This window comes from Coloeus monedula (assembly GCF_965178545.1).
Source record: "Coloeus monedula genome assembly, chromosome: 3".
Lineage (NCBI taxonomy): Eukaryota > Metazoa > Chordata > Aves > Passeriformes > Corvidae > Coloeus > Coloeus monedula.
Genome location: NC_138783.1, coordinates 4,427,617 through 4,451,518, shown reverse-complemented (window position 1 = coordinate 4,451,518; position 23,902 = coordinate 4,427,617). Strand labels below are relative to the sequence as shown.

At 42.4% G+C, this 23,902-nt stretch overlaps 1 protein-coding gene across 2 annotated transcripts in view; it reads right to left on the bottom strand.

The window, feature by feature from the left end:
- Positions 1-23,902, bottom strand: part of CRYBG3 (crystallin beta-gamma domain containing 3) — an 87,051-nt gene that overhangs the window by 3,182 nt on the left and 59,967 nt on the right. Inside the window, exons 13-22 of one of the 2 annotated variants that reach the window (XR_014226308.1) lie at positions 22,407-22,549; positions 20,238-20,364; positions 19,197-19,229; positions 15,120-15,229; positions 14,472-14,598; positions 7,359-7,498; positions 4,686-4,809; positions 3,247-3,405; positions 2,816-2,975; positions 1,653-2,332 (exon numbers count right to left, since the gene is read on the bottom strand). Coding sequence is in view for 1 of the 2 variants with exons in the window: in XM_082278876.1 (XP_082135002.1) it covers positions 2,244-2,332; positions 2,816-2,975; positions 3,247-3,405; positions 4,686-4,809; positions 7,359-7,498; positions 14,472-14,598; positions 15,120-15,229; positions 19,197-19,229; positions 20,238-20,364; positions 22,407-22,549 (1,212 nt within the window). In the remaining variant the exon portion in view is untranslated. Of the gene's footprint in view, positions 1-344; positions 2,333-2,815; positions 2,976-3,246; positions 3,406-4,685; positions 4,810-7,358; positions 7,499-14,471; positions 14,599-15,119; positions 15,230-19,196; positions 19,230-20,237; positions 20,365-22,406; positions 22,550-23,902 lie in introns of those variants that run through there. The other variant, XM_082278876.1, reaches the window with a different exon arrangement.

Here is a 23,902-nt window from a genome sequence, read left to right as displayed (position 1 = left end):
GAAAATCTGTTTGTTCTGTTTGAGTGCCCTGACAGAACAAAAGCTTCTTGGTAAAAGCTGCATGGGCTGTTCCCACAGGGAGAAGACTTTGCTCAAGAAAACCCCTTTTCCCTCAGAACAGCCATCCTTGGAATAAACAAACAATAATATTTAACCTCTATCTCCCCTAGCACCAATTTCAAGTGAAAGTAACCCAAAAGCCTGAAGCTGGAATCTGTATCTTCTATGTTCACTTGGATGGGTTTTGATGAGACTGGTGCAGTTACTTTAATACTTCATTGATTTTTAATATGCAATGTCATGTAACAGCACAGCCACATATTCAATTTCCTTATCCCCCTTTTTTGGCTATTGGAAAAGCAGTATTTTACGGGAATGTGCTCAGCATCTGCTAAAAACTATTGCTTAGCTTGTTTAAAAAGAAACCAACCAGCAAAATGTTTCTCCTAAAAAGTTTTATACAGTTAAAATATACATGCTTTAGCATTGTACATTCAAGGTCCCTTAAGTAAAAAAGCCTGCTTTACTTTGTTATGCAACACTGAGACACCAATGATTTAGTCATTCTTCATTTAAAAAACTACAACTTTTTACACAGGCTTTTAAAATTTCATATGGAAAGTCACATGCAGAACACTTGCTGTACTGACTTACATGGAAAAAAGCTTAAGTGCTTTAGTTGAAAAAAAATATACATACATTTGAGGTTCTGTTACTCAAACAGCAGATTTATGATAATTTTACAATGTAAAATAGTAAGTGCAAGAAGATTTTTTTTTTAAATAGTACTATATAGAACTCCATTTCATACAAAAATAGACATCCATATATTTTATTTCTATGGCAAACTTAGAGTTACGTCTTTCTTTGGGGATGATCCTGTTTGAGTGCACAGCTGGCATAGTTACAGCTTTTGGAATCTAAAATATCTGAATTCAGCTAACCTGAACTCTTTAAATAGTCCTAGAAATACATACCCTGAATATACAGATGCTGGGGGAAAAAAAAAATACTTTCCATGAAGATTAATTTAGTGATGAAGCCAGGGAACTACTTCTCTTCCCTGTCAGGTGTTCACAGCCCTACAAGGGGCTATGGTTGGTCAGTGTTCAGCCAGGAAAATGCTTTTTAAGCACCACATGCAGTCAGTGAGGTCTGTGGCTCTGAAGGGAGCAATAGCTGTGGTTGCATAGTGTGGGAATTGGGGAGAGCCCTGGCACACCAAGCTCTGGCCCATCAATTGTCCTTTGTGCCACAGCGATGCTGATGTGCAGCCACACTGGGAATGTGAAGCCAGCCCTGGACTGCAGGCTACTGGCACCTTTGGATCATGCCAAGGTGAGTTGGTTTCTGCAGGAAGATGTGGTTTCCAGGCCAAATGACATGGCATTAAATTAAGCTATTTACACTGAAACAAAATACAGCTACAGTTAAAATCAGAGCTGCAAGTGCAGCTTAGCCCTTGTGGAAGTGCCCCTGATCCAGGACCAGCGACCCCTGCTTTGATACACACACATATGGTTCTGTGTTAAAGGTGATCTTAAGGGGCAACTCCCAATTTCCAGGGTAAGAAACAGGCCACAGGTCAGGAAAAACAGTTCCCAAGACTGGAAATTTGGTGCTGTTAATAGCAGAGAAGACAAAAGGCTTACCAGTATCATTTAGGGGGCAAAAGGCCCTGCTATTGCCTCATTTCACATGCTGAGCTGGAATTCCAGTTCAAAGGTGTCCATATGAGCAAAATATATTGCATTTTAGTGAGAGACATGATTCAGGATGGCTTGGAGCCTAAGCAGTTCCACTTGGGACATAAAAGCCCAACTCAAGTTCCTTGAAGCTCATCAGTGCATTCACTCCTCAGCGAGCTTCCAGCAGTGTGAGAGGAAGGTGAAGAGCATTCCTGAAGAGCCTCTCCCCTGTTCTCTTGCACTTCCCCTCCTGCAGAACCTCTGCCTACTCTTTTGCATTTACCTTTCATACTTCAGATGAAGAGTAATGGTGACTTTCACAGGAGCAGCCTCTGAAGAATCACCTTCCCTGCAGAGAGACATTGGATCAACCTCCCATCTTCCAGCTTTGTGCAAAATTCAGTTCTTTAAGGAGCTGGTGTTTGGCATGAAGGAAAATAGAGAGGAGCTGCTGCTTATGGTTCCAGTGGTGTGTGACTTCAGTAGTTGGGTTCTTTTTCCCCTCCTCTCGATGTTGGCAGCCCACAAAAAGTCCATCTCTGGGGTGGGCTTTACTCACAATATTTCAATATCCCATTTCTGTGAAGGTTTGTTTTCTATTGGCTGATTCATAATGATGTGATTCTTGTCGTAGTAATTTCCTCCTTAAAAACAAAAGGAAATCATGAAGGAAAAGTTTTTGAAAGAAATGATCATAAAAATTAGACATAATCTTCAAGAAGTGTGACTAAATAAGAAAATCAGCTGAAAAATAGGAATTCCACGAGGTAAGGGGCTGGTGTCTGCAACTGAGCAATGAGAATTTTAACCAGCCTTTTTTTCAACTCCTTTTCTCTTTCTGAGCTATTCTGTGGTTGCTTTTCCTTCACCATTTTGTCTTCTGTAACTTGCACTTCTTGCCATCTGCCCTCCTTACCTCCCCCTAAAGCACAACAGTTGATCTGATCAAAATAAACCTCTGGAATCAAAAGGGAAGGGTTCCTCCCTGCCCTGTTGTTTCTTATCCCACTGTCAAGCAACAGTGATCTTAAGTACAAAAAAAAAAAAAAGCTGGAATATGGCAATTAACCTTAATCAAAAAACACACTTGAAACCTGTGAGGTTCAGGGTTTTCTGTTTTTAAATACCTTTAATATCAAGCACCAGGTGCTCACTGAGGTATGAACTGATGGTTCCATCCTCGTTGAGTCTCCACTTTTGCCTGTCCCTCCCATGTTCTGTCCAGAGGGCGACTTTGGCCCCAGGCACATCTCTGCCCCCAATGACATCCAGACAGGCATTGTTGGCCTAAGAAACAAGGGAAGAAGTGAGAGGCAGGCCACAGCCTCAGTTTCGTGCCTGGCTTGTTTCAGGCACCGAGCATATGGCAGTAAATCATGCTGTGGTTGGTAAGAAGCCTGGCAAGCAAGCGAGGAACAGATTATTCAGCACCTGAGCAGCTGCTTGATCAAAGGTGGTGGTCTTTGTTACTTCATTTTGTTAATGTTAAACCATCAGCTTTTTTATATTAATAACAGACTCTCAAGGGCAGCAGGAATAGAAAATCACTGAAACTCACCCTGGACTTGAAGAGCCCCCGGCAGTAGTGCCAGAGCTGGGAGGCGCTGCCGCTGTGCGGGGCCGCGCACACCGACGTGGCCCTGATGTCTGCCAGGCTGCCAGCCACGGTCAGGTATTTGCCCTGGGCCCTGTTCCTCACTCTCAGGTACACTGCTGGCTGCAGTGGGGTGAGGGAAGAGATTTACAACACAGAGATCAAGCAAATAGATGTGAGACCCGCCCCCCCCCCCCCCCCCTCCCCCGATCTTACACCAGTCTTCTAAACTCTATGTTCAATTTTTGTTTTCAGCTAAGGATGTTCAGGAATTTTTTTGTTGGAAACAAATGTGCATGTGAAGTACAGTTAAGTGGTCTTTCACATGCAGATGGGCAGCTATAAACAGCAATGGCAGACAGGTTTTTTTAAAAATAATGTAACTGTGGCTATAGAACTAATTCCTGTGATCTGCAAATATGCCTAGTTCAGCACATTTCATTTGTTCCAAGGGCAGTAAATGGGCTGTACTCCACAAGCATTTTATTCTTGGGACACAAGACTTACTGAGTTACATATCCAGCAACTTCAGCCCTCATTAACTGGAATATATGGCAGAGAGATACACCATTACTTTTGAATGCACATGGAAAACAGGGTTCTGACCTGGTATCCATGTTTACTTGGTTTACGCAAAAAATAATGAGGATTTTGCAGGGCTACTGCAGGATTTGAGCTTTTGCTCTGTTATTCACTGGTTTCAGTGGAAACAAAAAGCAGGGGGTTATAAAGGGCAGCTTTGCTGGAACCCCAGCTCCAGCACAGCTTTTCTTCTGGGAGCTTTGAATCTCCTTTTTTTCCATATTAAAACAAACCCTGAGCTACAGACTATAAGGCCTCTCTCCCACCAACCATCCATAAACAAAACCTGTATCTGTACAGTGTTTAGTTACTCTTTACTTTGTGGTTTAGAGACCTGAACCTTTGAATGAGACTGAAATTGGCATTACCTGGGGTGAGGCAGAGAGGGAAAACCTGATGGGAACTGCACGAGCTTTGCCTCTTTTGGAAATCCAGGCTGCAGCACAATAAAATCGCTCTTGCTTCCATTTATGTTAATTATGAAACAAGCCAGTGTGGAATTGGTTTCCTCATTATATTGTTATATGGCAAAAATGTAAAAATAGAGCATCCACAGAACATGCTAATGAGCAATTCAGAAAAACAAAACTTGGCACCAAGGAACTGGGAATTATTTCCCTTTAGGAACCTAACATAGATCTCAATAACTGCCATGAGAGGCGTTTTCTACTTCAGCAGTCTGCCAGTGGGTCCTTCTGGCTGTCACCATTTGGCCTGATTTAAGGAGTACAGCACACCCCACTGTACTTGATGGTCGAGCTGATACCTGTGCACAACCCCTGCCCATAAAAACCCTTTCTCCTCACTCAGTCTCACAGTACCTGCTTCACAGGACGAAGGGAGCCAATCACTTTCCAGCCACTGTGTTCACTCCAGTGTGAAATCTCCCTGGGCTCCAGCAGAATCTGCTTTCCTAAAAAATTGCATCCCTCGTAGGCAATCCACCTGGATACACAGAGCAGAACGTGAAAGGGCACTCGTTAGCCACAGCAAAACCCAACTGCAGCTCAGGGCTGTGCTCTTGGAATCCCCCAAACCTCTTCACAGTGGGCTAACAGCAAACCTCTATTTCTGTGCTGCAAAATCCCATCCATTTCAGTGGGATGATTGCCTTCTGTTGACATTCAGACCTATTTTCTGTTTGCCTGCCTACAGCTTGTAAACTATACTTCCCATCTCCCCCTCCATTCCCCCCTCCCCCCCCCAAATAAGAGAACCTCTGCATGAGCCCAGCTGGGAATAATGTTGGTTTCAGCAGGCCTGTGTTAGGGAACTAGGGAGCCACACTTGCAGCTTTGCCTGGTTGTGCACATTAATTATGAGAGGATCTTGTCTGATGGTTTTGTTACAGTTAAAGCTTTTTATACAATTCCACTTGTCTGCAAACACATACAGGTATTCACTCCAAACCCCACATCCTGCTGCAGCAGATTTTCCTGTCATGAATACACCATGGACGTGGCTGAGTCCTGCAACACCGAGTGTAAAGCACTGGCTCATACAGACCCCTTGTTATCTGGGCATCTGCTCAGTAAATGCTGCTCACAAAGGCAGCCTCAGGAGCACAGATCCCTTCTGTTTATATCAATAGGTCATTGTTGTGTGGACAGTGAATCCCAAATGCCTGACTCATTAACTCCTCTGAACACAAAGGCAATCCTGGTTTCCCAGGTTACCTGTTTTACAGGTCAGCTGCCAAGAACATGAGGGATGGCTGTGCTCTGAGTCATTGAGAAAACACCCACAATCTCGAAGCACCTGGAATTGCTGTTGCCCAGGGCCCCCAATACAGAGAAACTGAGAGCCAGCCTTGCTCAGGGCTCCATGGAGGCTCAACTGTGCCAGCTGTGAGCTGCCTGGCACTGAGGCTGGGTCCCTGTTCCTTCAAACAAAACCCACAGCTCCTGACTAACAGGTATTCTGGGCAGCCTGACCACCCCTGTGTCTTCCTTACATTTTGAACACATTCCTGGCTTTTTTTTTCCCCTTGCAATGGTTTCTGTCAAGTCACTGAGAACTCACTGTTAACATTATTCTTGGAGCATGGAACAGTCTCACTTGGAATGCTGTTTCAAAGCAGAAATTTATAGGGAGCAGAGGGGGAAAGACTGACAGAGATCACCATCTGAAGCCAGGGTGGGCTCCTGGCATTCAGTGACACACAAAACTCATCTCTGCTCTCACACAGGCTGTGCCACCTCTCCCACACCTCTGAGTACCCCAGCACCCTTTGCCAAGGCAGATTCCAGGCTTGTGCCTTAGTGAGGTGGCCAGTTGGCTCAGGAAGGAGCCTTTTACCTAAGCCTGGCAGCAAGATGCCATCGGAATATTTATATAAATCTTTGCTATTTGCCTAAAGCTGACAGCAGGCTTTGGGACAAGGAGCCAACCTCGCCCTAAATCTGCCTTCCTGAACTCTGAATCCCAATAAAGCAAACAAACCCTCTAGGACATCCCACAATCACCTGACACCCTCAGCCTTTAGGCTACCTGTCTGCTGTGTGAGATGGGGACAGGCTGTGCAGGTCTCTTTCCTAGCAAGCATCGAAAAGAGCTCAGAGGAAGGCCAGCCCTTCTGTCCTGAACCCATCCCAGAGACAGGGAGGCAGCTAACCCGGCTTGGATACCCAAAACTGAGCAGAAAGATGCAGGAGGGGCTGGCCCGTTGCACTCGCTCTCCTGTGCTTTCTTGCCACGTGATCCCAAAGCCATCACCCTTCCTTTGCAGTCAACTGCTTGGGCAAAGTGATTGAATTTCCAGACAACACAATCACTGTATTTTCTGCTAAGGTTCAGGATGGAAGTGGCACAAATGTTGGGAACTGTTGTGAATTGGCAAAGCTCTGTGGGGAAGCTTGTGTTCACTATTCTCTCAAGAAAATTACAGCCTTGCCCATGTGGAAAAGGTGGGGAAAGGTCAAACATAAACATAGGAAATGTGTGTCCTGTTAGGAGAACAGCAGTTTCCAGATACTCTCAAGTTGCAGGATGAGACTCTGCAAGTTATTTGTTGCTGCTGTGGGTGTGGAGGCTGAAAACCTGGCTGAGACAGAACACTTGGGAGCTTTTCCAAAAGGTGAAAGGGAGAGATGCAGAAGAGGTCACTTCTGCAGATGTAAAATGTTTTCACAGAAGAACCTGGGTGTACATTCACACTCCTGGAGGAGGGTTAAACTAATAACAGAAGCAAATTACTGTTCCAGCTGTCAGAGCCACCCTGAGCTCCTCTCAGAAGCTGCTGCTTCTCTGGCAGCCAGTCAGCACATCAAGCTTCACTGAACCACTGCAGTGGTTTAAATCACTGCAGTTTATAGCTGGCATTTTACAGCCAGTTAATAAAGGCACTCCGAGTTTACAATACCTGCCTTTGAAAGTCAAGACAGAAGTTAAGAATGTAAACCAACCTATGAACGAGGCAACAATCACGAGACAATGCATGCTCAGTGTTAGCTCCTACAGTGCAAAACTGACAGGGATATTTCTTCCATACTTACAATCCACTTCTCACCCACACAGACTGGGTGTAAAACTGGAGGTCCTCGTTTAAAACAGAATTGACTGGTTCACTGAAGTGCAGCTCTCTGCCCTTGCAGCATTCCAGGGTGAACAGACTGATGGAAGGCTCAGCAAAAACCTGGGGGAGAAGGAAGGAGAAAAAAAGCACAAAGTTTTAGTAGGAGTAGTCTAACTTCAGTTATTAGACATGATGAACACACTGGTCCACTTTGGTTGAATTTCCTGCAATGCTTTTGGGTTAGCTCATGGTCCTCAGCAAATGTAACAACAAGGGAAAAGCCCAAAGCACAGGGAGCTGAAACAAACTGCATTTATCAGTGGCTTTGTCATCAGTGTAGTGCCCCACTGACTCAGGCACACAGTCATCAGGCAATGCAGAGGCCTCTGTTTGCCTCCGGAAAAACTCATGTTGATCTGATTTGTAGCATCAGGGCCTTGATTACTTTTCAAAAATCCACTTTATTTACTTATTGATGGATATAGCGAGGCAAATCAAAGTCTATTCCACACACTTCAATTAGGTGTAGGTCACTGCAAAAATCTTAGGGAGCTACAAATTGTAAAAGATTAGAAGGGTCAACTAAAAAGTTCTCAATGTTTTTAACAGACATTCCTATTTTTCTTCTGACATTCTCGGAGGAACAGCATAATTAGTAAATTCTACCATCTTATGTAGAATTGAAACATTTTTCACTTAATGTCCTTTTCTACAGTTGACAGATTGCCTATGAAAGCAAATTAAAAGATCTGTTTGTACGAAAATGCGGTGCAGCTAATAAGGCCAGCAGGAAAACAGAAGAAGCAGATTTAAATACACAAGTTCTGTGCCTTAGTACAAGGAACACTTGTACAATTCTTCAGCATTTTTAACCTAAAACCAGAAGCATAAGCACTTGCAGTTTACACCTTGATGCAACTGGTGAAGGAAGAGGGAACAGGTCTGACTAACTGAGTGAGCAGCCTCTCCAGGAAAGTCACCTTCTTGTAGGAGATGTTACCCTGAGAAAGCTGGCTCAGACAAAAGTTGGGATTTCTCTTGCAGCAGAGACATGGCCTCAGATGGAATAAATGAAACAGAATCTTGAATTAAAGTTGACTCAGGCACTGAGTAATTAAGAGAAATTAATTTTCATGTTTGAAGATGTACATGTAGTGTAGTGAAGTATCTCTGAAAAGCTCAGGGGTGAGTCAAGACATACGAATTTCCTTGACACTGACTCAGTGCACTTGGTATGCAGCTGGTTGGTCAGATTCTGCCTCAGAGATTGCCTTCCTCTGCCAGCCAGTGCAGGGACTGCCTAAGTCATGCAACACTGCATGAACACAGAGATTATTGAGACATTTTGAAGAAGAGCTTGGGATCATCCGCTCAGATTTTTAAAGCCCACTGAACTCCTAAAACCTAATGTTACAAACTAGAAAGAGATTAAAACCTCTAACATTTTTATTTTGGACTGTCAGCTCTTCCCGAATGCCTTCTGCTGGATGGGATGGGTCAGATTTACAGTGTGTGGCTAAAGGCTCACTTTGAAACTCAGACCAGCAGGCCTAGCGCAGGCAGCCACCTCTGAGGCTGCTTTGCTCAGCCAGGCAGAATCATCACACTGCTGTTTGCAAGAGCCTTGGCACTGCCTTTCACCTGAGTGGACACCAGAAGCCATGTCCAGAACAGATCTAACAATTTTCACAAGTGCACTGCTAACCACAAGAAACACCATCTGGCATCTGTGTTGCTGGAAATTGCTACCCAAACCTAAATATTCATGCTGCTGTTGCAACACTGAGGATGTTGAGACAGGGCTGCTGTACTAGATGGACAAGTCACCTGACACAGCATATCCATTTATACAGCAGGAACCATGACAGCAAACTGCTGGAGTCAATTAAAATGACTCCAGCTCTGTGTGGTTGTGACTTTGGATGGAATGGTCTGAGAATTCCCTGTCCAGCTGCTCAGAGTCCCTGACACACACACCCCACTGATGACTCTGATATCTCTCTCCCAGGGAGACCTCACACGAGATGCAGTGACCTTGCAGACATGAAGCCCAGAAAGAAACCAGGCTGCTGTGCCAAGCCCTGAGCTCTCCTATTTCCACAGCCATATATAGAGCAATGCACTGATTCCTCACATTCTGTATTCCCTTCCAGGCCAACAGCTGGCAGCAGTGACTTGGCCTGGCTTTTCTCTCTGACTTTGTTTTCACAGCTCCATGGAAACTGGGAATAGTGAAAAACAAGGTTTGGGGCTATGCTGTTAGGCTGGAAGCAAGATGCCTCTGTAGTAAGCCTTTCTTGCAGAATGCTGAGGAGCACTTTCACCTGAAAGGTGAGCTAAAGACATCTATATTTACCCATTCCCATGTCTAGGTCAGCCTTACTTTAGCTTCTTTTCACAGTTATTTCAAGGAAAATACCTGAAATGCCATGCTTTGGGAAAAGCTTGCCAGTTGAGAGAATGACACAAAGCACTAAAGAATTTCTTAACCTGATTTTTATGTGTGAAGGAACTGACTGCATTTGCTTAAAGGAACACCAATTTGCTTGTCCTGTTCTTTCATGCAAATGTCCAGGGAGAAACTTGAAGAGATTTATTATATTCAAGAGGCCAGTGATTAAGGAAAGCTATATTTACATAGCATTTCAAGATATGAGCAGCCTTGTAAACTGTTAAATACACTGATACACTTAACAGGTGTGGTGTTCCATGGCTAATACAGCACATGGTGCAATGAAAATGACACAGGGAAACCATGGAAAATCAACACTAAAAATCAACACATTAAAAATCTCTTGCACAGTTCAACTCAGCTCAGACTTTCCCCTCAATAATTTTTACTTTGCTTTTAGTAAAGCTCTGCAACACAATTTTTCACAACTCAGAACAGAGTTTTTACGCTTTACCAGTTCAGGAAAAATCCCACAATGCAAGCTTGAGATTAAACAAAGATCAGTGCAAGATGAGCTTCCTCAGTGTACAGACACAAAGAAGCTGACCAGAGGGCACTAGAACTGCAAACCAAGTGCACAGGTGAATTTGCACACATGCTTAGAACAAAAAGCATAATTTTAGCTATGGATAATTTTTCATTATGGAAGTTGTGAGAGTTTTTACTAATAAAGCCCTTTTGAAAAGGGCCCATCCCAAAACACATTTTCCCTCACACCTTTTTGTCTTGCCAACTTAGGCTTTGCAAACTTTGATGGGAAAGCCTAATAAAAGCAAAGGGAGAAATCCAAAGGGCCATGAGTGTAACCCAGCCATGGCAAGGGATGGTGCACTGCCCCATTTCCCATCGCTGCTGACCTGCTGCTTTGCAAACAGCATTTACCAGAGTCTGAACTGGAGGAGCCTCCACAGCTGTGTTACAGCATCCTTGGGAAAGTCTTTACTCTCCTGGCTTGGCCAACTCATCTTTTACAACTGTCCCAGGAGCTGCTCTTGCCTGGCTGCTCCCTTCAGTGTGGGATGGATGCTGGCTGAGGGAGTGCAGTGCTGGACGATGCAACGCCCACGGTCCAGTCCCAGCAACACAGAATGACTCAGTGCCTGGCCCTGGGAAACTGCAGTTAGTTTTTGTATCTGATTTCTTTATTTGCCTCACAGGAATGCTGGGGAGATTAGTTAACACCTGTATTTAACTTAGAAAAGATAATATAGAAATACAAGGACTATTGTGATTGATCAGAGCAAGAATAAAGAATGCCTCAAAAGAAAAGGGAAAAAAAAATCCCAACCAAACAAAAGAAAGCATTGCACAACCTACAACCTCATTTTTGGTTTTAGAAACTATGAGACTGCTTTAACTTACAGGTTGAAGGTAACATTTTAGAAAGAAAGCTAATTGCTCATTGCAAGAATCCTGGGTATTTTTGTCCATGTAAATCACACCAAATATTACAGGGAGTTTGGCAAAACAACACACCTGAGAAAAGGCAGCACCAGAGCTGAACTCCCCTTGCAAGATTATCTATCCCAAAAGAATAACCTCCTCAAGCAGCAAACACTGGACAAATGCCCCAATAAACAACCATAGCCCTATAAATGGCCCAGCTGCCTCCTCCTGCTCTCTTGCTGCTGGGGAAGGGCCCACATTTCCTTGCCATGAATCCATGGCAATGCGAAAGGCAAATCCTTGCTGATGCAGGCACAGAAACCTGCACCTCTGCAGCAACTCTGAACCTGTGCTAGGCTTTCACCTGCCTGCAGGATGGCTGTTAACAACCATACAGCAGCACATTTCATCAACAAGCTTTTCTGAAAGAGTGCTCTGGGGTTTTTAGATCAAAGGAGATGATGAGAGGCAAATGACATCAGTGTCAGTTGCTCCTTCTCTGTACCCTCCTGTTAATCCACAGCTTTTCCTAAACACTCTGAGGATGATGAAACAGTCCAGCCTGAAATTGAGCAAAATGGAACAGCAGGAAAAAGCACAGCTAGGGCCTCCTAAGGGTCTAGCTTGAGTATTATACACCTTGGAAAACAAGGTGCGATGGGAGAGAGGAAACTTCATCAGGAACTACAGTGATAGAACAAGGGGTAATGGCTTCAAACTGAGAGTGGATTTCATTTAGATGTTGGAAAAAATTCTTTACTGTGATGGTGGTGAGGCCCTGGCACAGGCTGCCCAGAGAAGTTGGGGATACCTCATCCCTGGAAGTGTTCAAGGCCAGGTTGGACGGGGCTTTGAGCAACCTGGGATATTGGGAGGTGTCCCTGCCCATGGAACTGGATGATCTTTAAGGTCCCTTCTAACCCAAACCATTCTATGATACTAAGAGGCTCCTGGGAAAAGGGAACTCCTTCCCCACACTCCTTATGAACCTGCCCAACTTCTGCGTTGCTACTTCCTGAACAAGCAGTAGAGGAAACTGGTTGCAAAGATGTGCTGAATTCCTCCATGATGCCAGTGCACAATAAATGGGGAAAGAGACGAAGTGGAACCATATTAATTTGAATTTCTTGTGAAATGGGAGAGTGTGTGTGTGCAGAGGGTGTGGGAGCAGCTTAAATGCCATACTTAAATGCTGACAACTTCACTTTTCAGCAGACAACAGATAAAACATCCCTCCAAGAGCCAAGAGCTAGAATAAAAATTAGCCAGCCTAAAATACTCACTACAGTGAAATCATCAGACCATCACTAGTGTGAGCCTATTTTCTTATCCAAATCATTTTGCACTGCTCTGAAAGTTTTGGGCTTTTTTTCCTCTTTTAGTTGGACCAACTCAGTGATTTAGAAGGAAAATTTTAATTTTGTTACGTAATTAAGCTCTTAGAAAAACAGATCATATTTCTGTCGAACTAAAACCTCAAAAGTCTACTTTCTTAAACAGAAAAAAAAAGCTTTTTTTTTTTCATTTAGTGCAGTTGTTGTATTTGTTTGCAAACAGTTTGTTTTCATCAAAGCTGCATTTTTCATAGAACAAATGGAACGTTCCCAGCGTGGGACTCCTCCACAGTTATGTTTGCAGCAAATCCATCTCACTGAAAGGAGAGCAGGAGACAATGCACATCCAGGGCTTGGTGCCAGGGTTATAAGTTCTCCCTCTCACATGTGAGCTACCAGGGGACACACCTTACCTCTGAAATGAGGCTGGTATTGAAAGCTGAATAATGGAAGGGGTTCCCCATGCCACAAATGAATTCAATAAAGCTCCACAACAATTCCACTTGGGAACAGGCTCGGTTCTCTCTTGAATGAGCTCACAGAAATATGCTGTAATAAAAGGGGCTCTGTTCCAAGAACAGTGCACTGTGGACAATGCTCACAATTAACTGTGGCTGCTCCTGACCACGACCTGCTGCGTGCTCTGGGTCACGTCTGTGCCACACCACGGTCCCCAGCACTGCCCTGGGCTCAGCCCTCACAGTGACCTAGGGCTGTGAGGACATTGCCATTTGGGAAACAGGTGGAGTTTAGTGCCACTGTACATTGTTTAGTTTGTGAAATACAAAGGCTCCTATTGGCAAGAGAAGGACCAAACTAAGAGGTGCAAAAGCAGAGGAAGATGTGTGCAAGATCCCCACACACAGCCTGCCAAACACACTTCTTCCAGGGCCTGGCCCTTGGGAATCAAGGGCTGCCAGTAGTTTCCTACCATGCCAAACTTCTTATTTACTTCCCTGTGAGACTGCAGGCTGGGGGATGAGGATGAGGCCTACTATTTGATGTCAAAACTTCACTTGGATTTGGCACAGCAAAGTCCAAAAGCCTAACTTGAAAAGGGGAACTTTAATCTGAAACCCAGGCTCTCAACAGGTGGGAAGTCACTGTATCTGTATAGCCTAGTGAAAAGTCCAGCTCTCAGATTTGAGTTGTACATCCTTCCCACCATGCCCATGGGTTTGGTGTTTGCATTTGCTTGGGGTTTGGGGGTTTGTTTTGGCTTCTTTTTTTGGTTGGTTGGTTGGGTTTTTTTTGCCTTTCTCCTAAAAATCTGTTCACAAATGGTAAAAAGGACTTCATATGTGAAAAAGCTGAATTGAATAATCACAGAAGACTGGCTTCATCGGAGTTACACTGAAGGACACACGCCACATAGGCTGAGTTTGTGACCTGTGGTCAGGGAAGGAGGAAGAGTTTGGAGAAGCTGGTGGCCAATGCTAGAGAGGAGGGGGCAGAGAAACCACTTGCTTCTCCTTTACCAACAGTGTTACAGCTCATCTTTGATGCTCCTGCACAAGAGCACAGCAAGATGTGGAAGAAAGGCACAGACATCACATCCAAACTGCAGATTTGTATGGCCTGCACGCAGGGCTACAACGGGATGTACAAAAGGTTGTATCTCTCTTTTTCTGGAGAGCACAGTGCATTCCTGTCCAACCTCCTGGCCATGAAGGGCCTCGTATCTCACTTGTAAAAAACAGAGCAACTTCAAACCCAGAACACGCAAGAGCAGCTACAAGTAACCACGTGCAAGCAGCCTGACCCGTTCCCAACCCAAAAAATCCTGTGAGCCCAGAAAACAAACCTCACTCTTTTCCCTAACTGCGAGTTTGTTTAGGGCAAGTACTCGCTTTAGACATCTGACAAGGAAAAGAGTTCTGAAATGTTGTTTTGGGGTTTTTTCTCCCCAATAAAGTCTTACATATTGAATAGGCTTGAGGGATTTGATTGTAGCAGTCGGGCAGCCACAGGAACTGAGGTCAACGTAGAGGCCTTCTTCCAGCACACAGTGATTGTCAGTGGTTTCCCCTTTGTAACACAGGAGCCAACTGCAAGAATAATGGAACAAAAAAGCTGCTCTAGCTGCTTATTAACAGTACATTTTTTTCAAGACCTAATACTTGCTAAGGACATAAGGAATAAAATATTTTCTTAGTTCTTGCCAAGGTTAAAGTAATGTGACTTGAAAGGCAATGCAACAAAGCAACCAAAGCTGCAAAATCGAATGGTGTGGTACAGAAACCTCAGCTCCAGAGTCAAACGACGCTGAGTGGAATGCAGACACTTCCACCGTACCAAAGTGCTCAAAATCTGGAACAAATTCTAACTGGAGTTAAAAAGAGAATCACAGTAACTCTGCAAACCTTCCCCAGGGAGAGCAAAATGCATAATACCCAAACCAAGGACAGGATGAGAGTTACTGAGATGCCTTGCAGGACAAAGGGGCTAAGACACGATGGAAGATGATGGGCGTGTGGTACGTGCTTTCAGCTCTCTGAAACTTTGTAACATTTGAAAAAATAAATTCATATTACTGAAAATGATGGCATGTAGAACAACAGACACTTACCATCCCCGGAGAACCTTAAAAGAACATGGTATGAATGATGTAAAATCAGAAACTTCTGCTGTGAAATCTACACATGCTCCTTGGAAATATGTATTACTGAAAGCTTTGAGCTACAAGAACAAAACAGAACAAAAACAATGACTAGAAGGAAAAATGAAGGCATTATCATTAATGTAAACAGAGAAAGCTGTACTCTCAGAGAAGTATCCATTCAATTAATAAAGATACAATTAACAGAACGAATTCTCATTCAGAGGATCTTTTACATTTCTACATCTGCTTTATTTTTAGAAATATCAAGTATTTTGTCACCTCTGGGCTGGCACAGGAGGCTTCCCAGTGATGCTAAGGCAGGCAGAGTTACAGCAGGAGGGGACCCAGGCAAAAATGAGGAGAGTAGGACTCAAGGCTGGTATCATCCACCCAAAGTACCCCTGAAATGCAGCTTAACTCTCACTACAGCTGAGCAATCCAGTGCTCAAAGCAGAATGGGGAAATGTTGGTCAAAAGATACAGGGCTGCTGTTGACAAAGTGCCCTGAAATCTCCTGTGATCACAGTGGTTGTAGGTGGTTTTTCATTTCAGAATTAGCAGGAGGATTTCTCAGGGAACTTAGAACTTCTAAAAGTTCAGCCAAGCTGCTTTTATATGTCATGGTAAAGAAGTGCAAGTCACAGTGAACCACACCCCACCAGTAAGATGTGATCAGTTCCTCCCAAAAAAGCAAAAAAGCTGAAAGTGTTGCAGTAAAATAGAAACAAACAAACAAACCCCCAAAAAACCAACCCTCCCAAACAAATAAACAAAAAGCCCAAATGAACAAACCCATCCCCCCAAAAAAAACCTCAAACCCAAACAAAAAAAAAACCACAAAAAACCCCCCAAGCCCCCACCAAAACAAAAAGAAACTCTAGTATGATGTAGGCCATGATCTACAGCAAAGACACCCAGAATTCTGTGCCCTTGGTCTGCCACTGTGTAACTGAGATGAATTTCATTTGAAAGCCTGAAAGCGAGGCTGGAAAAGAATGAAAAATTTAAGTGCATCAAGAGAACAGCTCATATTCTGTAATGGAAGAAAAACATGATGGCTGTTGCAAGAGCTACTTCCCCCTTCATGCCCCAAATTGGCCAAGCTTCCCGCCAAAGAAAAGAAATCAAGTGCTTTTGCCAGCACAGAGTGAGAAGGCCAAACACAAGTGTCAGCAAATGATTTTATGGAAAAGTTCAGTCTATGTTTTTAAAAGGAATGAATGTTTCCTGTTAGAAAGAATAAGAAAGGCTTAACCTGGCCTTGCAGGCTGTGAGTGTTAATTGGAGAACATGGATCAGCTACAATAAAATGAGTAAAGGGTAACTGATTTTTCTGTAAATACAACTGCACTGCTATGTCACAAAGCACCTATTTAAGCTGTAATTACATAGTATTTTCTACCCACTCATCTCAAAGCTCTTTACAAAAGCGAATATATATACATACACACTGCCTTTCTTTCATAAGCCACGTGCTGTGCAAAGGTTTTTAAAAAGATTCACAACTCATTTTCCACAGAATGTATCTAGTAATGAATGAGGGTCTTAATTTGACAAAAGCTGGGGTGCAAACACTGCAATTAGTCTCCAACTGCAGCCATCTCCACTTTGTCAGGGTTTGACATTACTGTGTGATGTTTCACTTCCCAAAAATCCAACGGACAGAATATTAAAACACAAATACAGGACTGCACAGCAATTACCTCTGCTTCCTAAATCGTCTGTACAAGTCACCTGCTGTTGAAAGAGGCTTTGTTCTTGCTGGGCAAAGGTTTATTTTAATAAAGAAAATGAATGGCTTTGTAGAGTTGGTGATTTCTTACACTCTGTGTATTTGGTTTATTAGGGAGCTTGGCAGGCAGAAAAGGTTAGGGGAATTATTGAGACACTGAAGAAAATTTTGCTGCTTTTCCATTTCTGATAAGAACAGAAATGAAAAAAAGACGCACTCTTGCAGGCAGCGCAAACAGTTCCCTTGGTTCAGACATATGCTTATTAAAGGTGAGAGAATGTATAACCACTCAAAATAACCAATATATGACTTATTCAAGGGTCAAACATCAGGCTGCTGAAGGATTTGCCAGCTCCTATGCACCACACCTTGAAATTCCAAACTAAGAGACTGGTCTTCACATAGAAACCTTTTCTTTTACTCTGAATGTGAAATTCTTGATATTTATAAAAAGGGCTGTCTTTTACTTAGGATACGTGATTAAATGTTTTCCCATTAAAAAGTACTCAAAATATTTCCTGTCCTGTAAGAACTGTAGAGTTATGAATGATGTTCTTTCTTCCCTAGCCCCAAGGCAGAACCCTATGAAAACCAGGATTGTGAAAAATCAGGATAGTAATTTTTTCACAAATGGTGTTAAGACTGTTATTAGGGACCACAAGAGGCAAAATACCATCTAGTACATGTCAGTATTTAAAGGTGTCTGTGCATATACACACAGAGTTTTTTCATGTTTCTGGAAATAAAAAGCCTGTAAAGTACAATTTATTGAAACTTCGGATGTTTGAATTGATCTTAAAGGTCTGCAACACTGGAATAATGTGCTCAAAGAATAGATTTTGGGAGATCCTGAAAAAATGGAAGAATTGGAGATGGAAATAAAACTATTTTCAACTGTTTAGACCCCAGCAGTTTTATCTGAGTCAGTTATTTGATCTGGTACCATTCACCAAGGCCCTCCTGTGAACACACTTGCAAGTCTTTGGACTTGGCTGCAAACTGCCATGTGAATAGTCGGGCAGGAAGTCAGTGTTTAAGGCTAAAATAATACACCAATTATGTCTTCAGACAGGAAACATTTCCTGTAGTCCTGGGTTAATCATAAAATGGTAGAACTGGAGAAAAAGGAGGGTGTGGTCCACCTGCTAAGTAACACAATACACAACATTTCCCATCCAAGCAAGCAAAAGAGAAATTGTGTCCAGATGACAAAATACTTAAGTCTGCTGAAACAGAACCACTGAGCTCTAAAATATCTTTTGTCTGAAAATAAGTCATGTTCCTCAAAATAAACTTTCCCCAATTTGCTTAATTAAAAACATGTCAGAGAGAGAGAGCAATAAAACCACTCAGATCATCACCCATGCCAGCAGGACAGAAAAAGATCAACCAAACAACTCATGCTGGACAGGGGGAGAGTCCTGCTGCGACAGAACATTGCAGGAGGCACAGAGCACACATGGTGATGAACACAGAGCAGGTTTTTGTTTCAGAAAGATAACTCAAAGGTCCATTAATGGAATATAACCTTGTAAGATAAGGACCAAAAGTGTAAGGCCCTGAAGTAACTCATTTTTGAGTCTCAGAGTGAATTACAGGGACTACTTTCTCTTGATAAATTATCACTTGGTGATAGACACAACTTTCAGGGAAACTGGCAGAATGTATCATAGGAGAGATTTATCACAGATTTATCATAACCAGGATGTGTTCAGTTAAGCTCTTATGTTACTGTGAGAAACCTTAAGGAGCAGCTCTACCTGCTTGGAAGACTCTGGAAAGCAGAACTACCAGTATCCAAGACTAAAAAACCCAACTTCCAGGTGTTGATGCATCTGCAGGTTTGAAACGTGCAGCTGAGTTTTTTGCAGTTTATATTTTCATCCACACCTGACAGTAAACACAGGAGTGACAAACTGGATGCAATGCAAAATAATGGAAAGAAAATCTGCCATAAAGAGAACGATGAATGGATGTGATGGTTAGTTTCCAAAAAGAAGTGGGAAAGAAGAAGGGAATTCATAGCTACAGAGACCCGAAGTCACTCAAAACCTACTGGACTGCTTGCATTCTTGGGGACAGAATACTAAAGGGTATGATCTGGAACAAAGCAAAGGGCAGAACACGTAGCAGACCTTACTTTGATACATCTACCAGTTTCCTCCATCACTGATCTGCTGTAGCAAGGTGACAATACCGAGGTATCACCTGAAATTACTGAGGTATCACCTGAAGCAAGGCATTCAACATTACCTGCATTTAATTATTAAGTGTAGTTTAGTACTAGAGACTGTAACGTAATGCCAACATACCAAATGTGGAGGCTCATTTGTCCCAAGGGGCTCCTGCAATAATAAACACATACACACACATTAGAAAACCCCAACATTAACTACAATTAATTTCCTAGGGGACATGCCAAGTTGCCTGAAATTTGTTAAGTATGAACTCAGGAGCAGAGGGGAAAAAAAAAACTTCCCAGGCTCTTGGCACAATTCTCTTCCCCAGTTTCTGCCATGAGCTGCCTGTAAGCTCACAACTACCTGCCTGATTGTTCAATGCCTTTCACACAGAGAACTTGCATCAGCATTAATTAGTTCCCATAATGTGGATTAGAATCCATGTAAATGTCTCTGCATTTACTTTTGAGGCTGTTTCTTGAAAAAAAGAACTGAAACCAACAGAAGACACCTCTCTCAACATGTGCTCTTCAAAATAAGGTTAAGTATTCCTTTCACATTCCTATAATTTTTTACTTATTAACGATTTATAACTTATTATCATTTAATACTTATTGCTGAAGATTGTCTTTGTTTTGCACTAGGGTTTTGGCAGCCCTGGCACTAATCTGTTTGGGTGAGTTGGCACTACCTTGGATTGAATAACGGATTAAAAATACTTCCTGTCTTTATTCACGGTATCTAGTACAAATATTTCAGCATAAAAATAAGAAAAAACCCAACAGAATTCTATTATGTAACAACACAAGCCAGATAAATTCTCTAGTATTTTTAAATACATTATCAATTAGGCATTATAAATTACTTTGTTTTAAGGCAAATTAATCTTTCCAGGCCAGGTTATTTTTTCCACGTATGCAGTCTGCCAAAGGGAAATTCTTCTTACAAAGTTTCCCTGGTAATTCTCTCAAAAGACAGAAAGATCCACACTATCCATTTAAGTCTCCATCCTGAACAGACTCATTATGCCTTTCATAAAGGGTCTTTAAATTGTTTCCAAGAAAATAGACAAGTTGTTATAACACAGACTCTCCTGTTTAATTGTTATGGTACACTCTGAACTCCAAAGGTCTCATTTCTTTTAAGATTTTCCCTTAAATTCTGGTAACTCACCAACTTAACAGGTCGAATTGACATGATGGTTTTACTAGATCCTCCCCAGTCAAAGAAACATTTGTATCTTCCTTTCTCCAATACATATTGTTCTCCACAGAAATATTTCTGCTGATATGCCACCCACCTGAAGAACGACACAAAAATTAACCTGAAAACATCACATTTTTCTGAGTAGTTTGATGACAGTAACAGCAAGTCAAGCACAACAAAAAACCCACCTGGCAGACAGTGCAACATTAAACCTGATGAGAGGCACAAAACTGTCTCATACTTCATTTTCTGCTTCTACTTACTTTGGCAAACATAAGATTTTGGGTGTTTGCCTTCCCATCAAACTCATTGTGAGATGATGCCCTGCTCAGAAACTCAGAGGAGAGACATTTAATTGATAACTTTTTCATTCTCTCCTAATTCAATCTTTACCTGTTTGGCATCCCCCAGACAGGGCTTTCTTACAGCTTTTCCAGTTGGATTTAGGAAAAATGGTGGAAGAAGAAAGAGATGTAACTGAGGAATGCTTGATGAGAGAAAGCAAAAGCCTGCAATAGTTGGCAGTTCAAGCTTGTCCCACCATGCTTTCCCTGTTGCAATTTAAGAAGAATGAAACCCCCACCTAGAGGGTCCCTCTAACCCTGCACAGTGGCAGAAGCAGATGGGGGATAGTTAGACACCACTAAATCACCCACTTTTGGTGGTGCATTCCTCTTCTACTCACCCAGCACTGGGACTATCATATTAGGGATATTACAGGGCATGTCCTCACCCATTTTACTTTTATCACCCACTGGTCAATCTGTTTGCTATTAATTTATCTAATGTTTTTTTTAGCCTCCTGGTGCTCTCTGCTACCACAGCCCCTTCAGCAGCAAGTTCCAGAAACTCACTGCCTCTGGTGTAGGAAAGGCTTTTTTTCATCCCACCTCAAAATCTGCTTTAAAGCAATCTCCACTTCTGCAAAGCATTTCCCTCAACTGTTGTCATGCAAGATTCTGTGAACTGCTTTAATCTTGTCTTACCACCTTCAGGATTTTGCAGCTCTCATTTGTATCCCTTCTCTCCAAACTGAGTCTCAGCCTTTCATTCTTGTACCTAATCCTCATGAGACACTAATCACCAAGCCCTACATAAGCAATTCAGGTCCCTCACTTCACAGTTCCTGATCCCCATCACCATCAGGGTAGGTATGACAATGTTAATAACTGCATTTTTCAAATAACTGCATATTTTAAAGTTTTAAAATTATTAAATGTCTGGAATTTCCACCCCCATGATTCCACAGTGCTCTTTTCCCATAAAGTCTTTCATGTTTTAGCATTTAGTGGTATTATTTTTCATGCACAGTACCATGCCTTCCAAATAATGGCCTACTCTATCATTCCAGTAGATACTTACAAAAACGCCATTATATCTTATCTTCCTGTGAACTCCTGCAGTATCTGCTGGATCAGAGCTGTTATTTCATGCCAGGCATTCTCGCCCCCTCCCCCCCTCCCCCCCCCCCCCCCCAAATTTTTAGGCTTCTAGTGCTTTTGAGTTTGTCCTTAATTAATACTGCATAACTCTGTCAACAGACACTGCATGTGGTCTAATGTACCTTATTTATTGCAATTGTGTTGTTTATTTTCCTCCTGAACTTCACATATGCACACCAAAAGTTAGCCAAGTCCACCCTGGAAGCTGGATCAGTTTGAACCAGGTATCTTCAACACCTGCTGCTTTAACTCTCTCCTTTTAGTTTAAGTAGTTCTATAAAAAGTATATTAATTTCAGTGCCAGCAGTCTGACTTTATTACAAATACAGCACATCTCATCCTTTCTGGACAGGCTCTACCTGTCCCAAAAGTTATACCAGCTCTTAATATATCTAAAATATCTCTTCAGTATTACTGCCAAAGCTACTATCATGAAACTATAGTCTTTGACACCTTAGGAGAGACATTACAAACTCTGTCTACTAACAAGAATGCTCAGATCCAAATCAAGGTGTAGGCAGGAGAGCTACAGAAAACTAAAATGATTTCCCTTCCATTACCCAATGAAACTTACAGAAAGACTTTTCTCCTCCAAATATTTACCAGGTGTACCATGTGGAAGACATTCAAAAGATGTACCCAAATGTGCACAGAAATGTTTAACAGCTCCATCCATCCATTTGAGCAGACTTACACTCCACTTTTCACAAGAATCGACCTCGTCTCTGGGCCAAATCCAGCCTGCTCCAAATCAGGGATTTCTTCATTGACGATGTCGAATCCTTTCCCGTCTTCATCATCAGACTGGAAAAGTGCCACTGAAGACTCTATGAAATCCTAAGAGGCAGCACAGGAGTTAGAAGACTGTCACAGCTCAATGACTCTTCACAACATAACACATTTTGGCAAGGAGTTGTAGCCAGAGACACAGCATGCTATGGAGCAGTGAAGGGACTTGGCTCCCTGGTGTGGATCTTTATGGGGTATTTTGGCACTGAAGTTCTGGAATAACTGGAAGCCTGGCAATCTGATATGGCCTTCAGGGGTTTGCACGGAACAGAGGAAGAGCCTGCTGCCCCTGAGCACCATCCTTTCCTCTTTGAGGATGGCTCAGAGTGCAAAGATGATGGTGTGCGAAGGAGAAGAGTTGAGAAGAGTTTAGCACTGATCTTCCAAAAGCCTCACTCCATGCAGACCATGACTATAGTTTTTCATTAAACTTCTCCTTCCTCATCCCTTCCCAGCAACATGGCAATAATTACAGAGAGGAAAAGATCACCTTTCCAGCACAAGGGGTTTGCACTCTTTGGATACACCCACTGTAGCTATAAATAAATCCTGCTTAACACTGTCACATTCTCTCTTACATAGCTGTGACACTGCTTTGTGCTTTCAGCCAGCTTAGTTTCTTGGCCAGATTACCTGCACAGCTTCAGATTATTTGCATTTGGGTTTCAAATCTTCAGTTTTTTAACCACTTAGCAATTTTAAGCACACAGTTCAGCAGTTGCTTGGGAAAATAGAAAACAACAATCTGTTCACTTTATTCCTTTAACTTTTAACAGAAAGCATGAACTCAATTTCAGTGTTTCTCAAACATTCAGCAGTGTTATAATAAGTTGAAAATAAGTCTTGCAAACAAGAAATAAAGGTTATCAAGTAAATAATGTGGATGACAGAGATCCATAAACATATGAGGACACCACCATAGGTATTATTACACTAAACACTGAGAAAACAAAGATTTATAACTATGAAAAACCACTTAGAAATTAAGGACAAACCAAGCATGCGGCCAGATTCATTTGGTCAGGTGAACCTGATCAAACAGGCTCATTGGAGGGTACCACATTTTGCTACAGGATGAAATCACAATGAATAATGAAAACTAATTTTAGAATGAACACTTGACGCAGCTCAACCTCTCTGCACTGTTTACAGGACAGTAAAATGGTGATGGAACAAATTCTGTAGTAAAACTGGTTTTCTTACTGTGTTGACCACTTCCTTCTTTCATTTACTTAAACTGTTGCAGCTGCTTCAGGTATAAACTAGAAATTAAAGTGCCAGGTCTGGAAAAATCACCATGAACAACTGCAGCTTCCGACTACTTTTTAGGGGAAATTAAAAAAAAAAAAAAAAAAAAAGAACAGCCAAACTCGTGCAGTATTAATGCAAATGAAAACCAGC